Here is a 6,510-nt window from a genome sequence, read left to right as displayed (position 1 = left end):
CTTCAGAGAATCGTCTCACTACCAATTCCTTGCTAATACTGTATTCATCTTTATCTCATCAGATTCCTCAAGCTTTATTGTACAAAGCTTCCTAAAACAGATCAAATAGTAAACCATTTGATATACAGGTACATGTATTGCCAAAAAATGTGTATACATTGAACATGTACGCAATCATTTGTTTGTCATAACCAAATCCTGTTGATTTTTTTCATAAAATGTACAATGAAAAAAAATATATAAGCATTTCAAGCAAAGACAAATCTTACCTTTCAGTATCAGTAACACTGAATTTTATATTTTCACACCACCAGAAAGACAATCCCACAAGTTTACATTTGTGGATTTATAAATTTACTTTTGAAAATGTTTGGCAAAGATATGAGTACAGGCACAGTACTTCAATCCTGCTATGTTATAAAGTAGTACTTTTTTTTCAATTTCAAATGTCAATTTATCAAAAATGTTTATTGCCAACAAGTGATGAGTTCACTGAAAATGGATTTGGTCAAAGTAGCAACCTCATGATTTCAATAGATAATATTGGCATTGATCTCGTATGTTTAAGTACCTGTATTCAGATTAAAAGAATACATGTACATGAAAGATTACTAAACTCCAATGGAATGTTAAACTGGCTAGTATACTATAAACCGTTGTAAGGTTTTAACATGATATTGTGTTACCTGTTCATTAAGACAGTACTTCCACTGTTACTCATTCCCGAGTAATTCTCGTTCAGCTGTGAAACGGAAGTGAAATGAGAGTCTGAAGTCGACAAGGAGTCAGCAGTAGGAGATGATCCGTTGAAGACGCTATTTGGAAGAGTCAATGTGCAACAAGACATTCTTAAACTCGAGTCTGGAAGCTCTGCAACCACGTCCCACTCATCTGCGTCTACATTGTAGCAATGAATGTCCTTCTCACGCTGCCGACCAAGGCCATTGTAGCCACCAACAACATAGATCTTCTTGTCTTCCGTTGTTGTACAGCCTGCCATGCTAAGACCAGTCAGCATGGGTGACATGGTGATCCAGGTGTCTTCTTGAGGGTTGTACCGCTCAACTCCCATTACGTCAACCCGATCTCCATAGGAGTTCAAATGGTTCCCACCCATAACATACATCATTCCACGGATAGTGCAGCTCATGTGAAACCCTCTAGCAACACTCATTTTGCACTTGGGAATCCAGTGGTCGATCTCTCCGTTGTACATGTAGCACATCCGGCTGAAGTTGTGGGTGGCAAATCCTCCACTGATGTATAAGTGGCCATCTACGACAGTTCCAGACATGGCATATGTTGGTTCATCCAAGCGATGCAGGTATTTCCAACTATTCTCTGTCGGATTGAACATCTCAACTGAAGCCAGGGCACCCTGTTCATTCTTACCTCCCACAGCTATCAAGCTGCCTCCAACCCCAGCCAAGTAGAAGAATGCTCTTCTCTGTTGCATAGGACACATCTGCAGCCACTTGTTGAACCTAGGATCATACCGATGGACAGTCCCAATGCTCTCCTTGCCATTGGAGTTCAATGTCACCTGCCCACCGACAACATAAACAAAATGATTGAGGACCACCACACAGTGATCCACCCGCTTCAGAGGCATCCTAGATAGTTCCTTCCAGCCGCTGTGTAGTTCATCCATAGCAATAACCAGGTTACTCACTCTATGGTGTGGCAGTTCACCTCCAATGGTCACGATGGCTTCCTTGGTCGACCTGATGCGGGTGCGAGGGGTCTGCATGGCCGGCTGGCGGTGAGGCACCAGGTGGTAGTTTAAGGCTTCTATCAGGAATCGATGGCATGCCTGATCTTGCATCATAAAGTCATGTGACTGGACGTGTTCCACCAAGTCATCACTTGATATCAATGGGAATCGAATGTGCTTCATCAGGTGAGCTGCATGTCTGTCAAATCAATTAAATAAAAAGTTAAGTATACAACTATTTTTGCCTAAATATCAGGGATAACATGGCAAGATGGCAAGGAAAGATGGGACAAGGAGGTGTAAAAGTAGTAGGCCTTAAATATTGATACTTTCAAGGCAATGCCACTTTTCTATAGGACACATTTCTATATTAAAGCCCAAATGGAAATAATACTTTTTAAAAATAAATATCCAATACTAATGACAAGGGGCACTGAGGCCAGTCTAAAGGGCATCTAAGACCTTGGATTAATTCAAACCCTGAACTACAGTAATGTTAATTCATTTGAAGCACGAAATCAGACATATTTGAGATTTGCGATTGGAACTCATCATGCATGTACATGTAGTATGATGAACAAATGAATACATGTAGAAGCACAACAAAAGGGAGAAACTAAATTTGGTGTGAAAATGGATTGTACTTATTGGCTAATAACAGTTAATTGCTATTTTCTGATCAAAATCAGACTGATGAACGAGTCATATTTACCCCAAGTCCCCTAAACTTTATTCCTAAGCAAATCTAGGCCCTGTAGTACAAAGAGTTACGATTGATCCGATCAATCGTAACTCTCTGGAAATCCATTAGTGTCATATTTTTTTCTCCGAAAAATTTGCACAATGTCCTTTTTATGCAAAAGAGAAGCGCAGTAAATTTTCAAGAAAACACTGAATGCATGAATACGCATCACAGCTAGAAAATATTTTGAACAAACATGCATACATGTAATAGATGTTGACATTGCTGGCCGTCCATAGTTGTGATTGATTGGATCAATCGTAACTCTTTGTTCAACAGGGACCGGTACTCTAATTTCAACATCAATCTTTGCATAAATTTCCATTTTATTTGTTGTGTATTGCTTCCATTCATATTCTGATGAATGCACATTGTGCTACTCTAAAATTACCACCACTACCTCATGACTACATGTACCTCAAACTCCTCAAAATACTACTTCATGTAAATATCTGTCTTTTTTATATGGAAACATGAATGAAAAAATAACAATTTGCAGTAACAAGTGAACATGTCAGAATGCTTTTCCCTGAAGAAAACAAAACAACTACATGTATTTGTTTTCATTATTGTAAAGAAAAATATTTTTGAGTACATGTATAGGCCTATGCTGTTGATTTAATCTTATGTAAATCTAAATAAAGCAAGCAATATATACCACTAAATTCTATACCTGAATCTTGTCTGCTTATCATGGTTTATCCAACGAGCTGCAATTCCAAAGAGCTGAAACTCAGAAACAATGGACATGCGGTCTTGCTTGAGGAAAAAACACATATCATCATACTTGAGGGACTGGAACTCTGGTCTCTCTGCTACAGTCAAGAAGTTATCAACGATGAACTCATGCACATCCTGCTCCAACTGCTTGAAACAGAACTTCCTGGAGAGGTGGAGGATTCCGATGCAGTTCTCAACGGCCAGGACAGACGTCAGATACTGAATGCAGATGTCGATGACACGCTTCATTTTCAACTGAACGGCTCCAGACACAACCTTGCGGACATTCTCCAGGGTGAGTTCTATCTGAGAGGTGTAAGCATAGTGCAGGAGCAACTCCAGACTGTCCTTGGTGATGTTACTGTGGAGTTGGACGTCACGGACGTTGTCATTCTCAAGATAAATTGACCTGAAGTACTCACTGCAGGAAGCAAGCACAGCGCGATGTACAGCAAAATGGTGACCATTGGCAATGATGTTACCATCGCACAAGATCCGCTGCTTCCACAACTGATGAAGCTGGTTGAGAATGTCTTTACCATGCTCAGCACACTGGTACTGTCTGCTAGGGGCCGGAGCATGACTACGATGTGGTTCTGGTCTTATAGGCTTCTGCATGCTGAAATTGTTGTTTATTGCGATGCGTGCTGTTGCCATTGTTATTCTGGAATGTCAGCCACTACTTCATATCAAAGAGTTTGATAATTCCCAGACCTGGGCAAAGAGAAATAAAGCAAATTATTTTTTTATAACCGAGATATACATGCACAGTCAAATACATGTGCTTATATTATATTTTTCAAAACTATCTGAATTCACATAGGTGGATAGCATGTACATGTATCTTCCACCCTTGGGCTAAATATTGTAGACTTTATGCTGTGAATTCATATTTTTTTCACCCTGTTGCTAAATTGACATTTGTGTTGGTGGTGGTGATTTTTTTACCTAATTGCTAAGAAAGTATGAATGCTTGTAAGCAAGCAACCAGAGGACCAACGGCTTAAGATCCTCTCCGAGGGACCTGGTAATAAGGATTACATGTAATGCCTTACCAAAGGGCACTAGCGCACCAAGTGGGAATCAAACCCGGGTCAATGGAATCTGAAACCACCCCTCTACTGACCGAGCTATTGCGCCTCCAAACGTGTTGTGTTAAATAAAGAACCCTGATGGCTGAGTTAACCCACTTTTGTGAATCGCATAGTTTAACACTTGTATTACCTTCTTCTTCTGTTGATTTCCTCCAGTCCTGGAGAACTGCAGGATCCAGTTGATATGAAGAAAAACTATGCAATACCATTGTGTAAAATTACATGATTTAACCCATGAGTTAATATCAACTCACCTTCATGACATCAGGAGAAAAAAAAACTTTCCTTTCAAACAATGAATTGATGCAATTCTCACATCAATTGTAATAAAAACTGTTGTTGTTCTACAAAATGTATGTGTATAAAAATGTTCTATCTGTTCAATAGGCTGCAAAATGATGAAAAACTTACAATCTTCAATATCATGATTCATTTCGTTCTCATTAATTACCTTATTACCTAATTACCGGATCAACTGGGAAAATGCAATTACTTATGCAGTCGATTTCCCAAGTCTATTACTGTTGCTCTCTCCATCTTACTAAATAATTTGTATCAGTGTGCTGGGCTGTTATCACTAAACTTCTAGAATGAAGCCTTGTATTTTTCTTTTCCTACATAAAATTCATGGAAAGAATGATTGCAATCAAGATGCTGATCTTTTTCTTACATCACACAGACTGTGCTGTACTAGTGCAACAATTCATATTATTCGAACTGAGGTTTGCAGGTAAATCAAAGACCAGTCAATATGAGCGACTTTAAAGAATATTCCAAACAAGGCGTCCCTTCAAGAGAAAATATGTTTATATTTTTTTAGAGTCTATTCTAACTATTGCCAACTCCTCCGCTCCCATTTTATTAGATGATTTACTAGATTCAAACTGTTGAATAGAAAAAATATTTATATTTCCAAAATATTTGTTTTTACTTTGTGAGCTTTCAGTTTCACCTACTCATCTTTGCAGGCTTCTTCAGACAAGCAATTCCCATTCTCACTGACTGCCACGCTGCTAAAAATTTCAACAAAATTGAACATAAGTTACAACATATTTCGCTTATTTTTCACAAGAGTTATAGACTATGCAAAACTCAGTGATGTGCAAATGAGGTCAATGTCCTTCGCTATTTCTTTTGTTCTTTATTGTTTAGTTCATACAAAATTTCATTTTTTACAGATTTGTCAATACGGACCAACATGACTGAACCATAATTTTTTGGGGAAAATGGTTGTAATTTCGGCAATATCCTGGTTTAAGTCACCAGTCCACCCACTGTGGTTTATTTCGTCAGCACTGTTGACTTCTTTCAACTCGTACACAACAAGTGCACACAGGTAAGGGTGAAATAAAACTTTGACAAGACAATGAGAATTTTTTTCATATGTGAATAACAAAATACAAAGGAAATAGTGAGTGATGTCATCAGTTTGTTTACAGACTCAGTTTGGAACTGAAAATTAAAGCAGAACGAGAGGCAGACGTTTAAAACTTAAATTTTTTGTCATGATTTTAATTTTATTTTACATCAGATAATATCATGGATATTGATGAAATTTTCGGCAAAATAATGATTAAGTTTGTTGGATTTTTCTCTTTTTTATTAATCAAATCCACTTTTTGATGGGTGGACTTGTACTTAGTTTAACGTCAATGTGAAATGTTCTTTGGCTGTCCCCTTCGATGCTCACCGAAGCCGAGTCACCAACGTTCATGTGCCCCGCCCTAGTGCAATTCAATGAGTCACGCAAGAAGTGATCAACTGATATGGTATACACTGAATAGAATGCGTCGGGCATACACTCGCATAACGCCACGGCCCACGGGCCTAGCAACTTTGCAAATGCGTAAATGGTGATGGATTTAAGATTTCACCTCATCTAAATGATAACAAAATGCATATCATGCTCAGATATTCAGTTATTTAAAAAAGATACTTACGTATGTTATCAATAGGTAAAATTTTATACAATATCATCTTCCATCAAATTTTCAACTGTAAGTGTAACGGAAAGCGTCATCCGTTGCTATTTGCTACATGTAATTAGTCAAAAGAGGGCGTTTTGATCAAGGCCCTATACTGTGGGTCAAATGACGAAAAGTTGAAAATGTTGGTCTCAAAAGAAAGAGTGGGTTCTCCTGAAGAGATTGATACCTTACATTGCATTCAATACCGAATCTGACTAAACGTGTTAAAAGAAAAGAAAATGTCTCATAAGACACCCCTCATTTTAATGTAAA

General features: G+C 38.1%; 1 protein-coding gene across 1 annotated transcript; it reads right to left on the bottom strand.

Moving 5' to 3' along the window:
- Positions 1-606: 606 nt before the first annotated feature.
- Positions 607-6,305, bottom strand: LOC121428002 (kelch-like protein 14). Its single transcript, XM_041624577.1, has 3 exons — positions 6,211-6,305; positions 3,130-3,890; positions 607-1,913 (listed from the first exon to the last, which is right to left on the bottom strand). The coding sequence occupies exons 2-3, from the start codon at positions 3,831-3,833 to the stop codon at positions 683-685; spliced, it is 1,935 nt and encodes a 644-aa protein (XP_041480511.1). The 5' UTR covers positions 3,834-3,890; positions 6,211-6,305; the 3' UTR covers positions 607-682.
- Positions 6,306-6,510: the final 205 nt, after the last annotated feature.

The sequence above is a fragment of the Lytechinus variegatus genome, chromosome 14 (genome assembly GCF_018143015.1).
Source record: "Lytechinus variegatus isolate NC3 chromosome 14, Lvar_3.0, whole genome shotgun sequence".
Classification (NCBI taxonomy): domain Eukaryota; kingdom Metazoa; phylum Echinodermata; class Echinoidea; order Temnopleuroida; family Toxopneustidae; genus Lytechinus; species Lytechinus variegatus.
The sequence above is the reverse complement of the archived record's forward strand: the minus strand, read 5'-3'. Positions and strand labels throughout refer to the sequence as shown.

Bases quoted from the DNA above. Each gene is read 5' to 3' on its own strand.
- LOC121428002 (XM_041624577.1), bottom strand. From the start codon at position 3,833: ATGGCAACAGCACGCATCGCAATAAACAACAATTTCAGCATGCAGAAG. The intron at 1,914-3,129 runs GTATAGAATTTA...TTGATTTGACAG, and splicing joins GATAAGCAGACAAGATTCAG to ACATGCAGCTCACCTGATGA.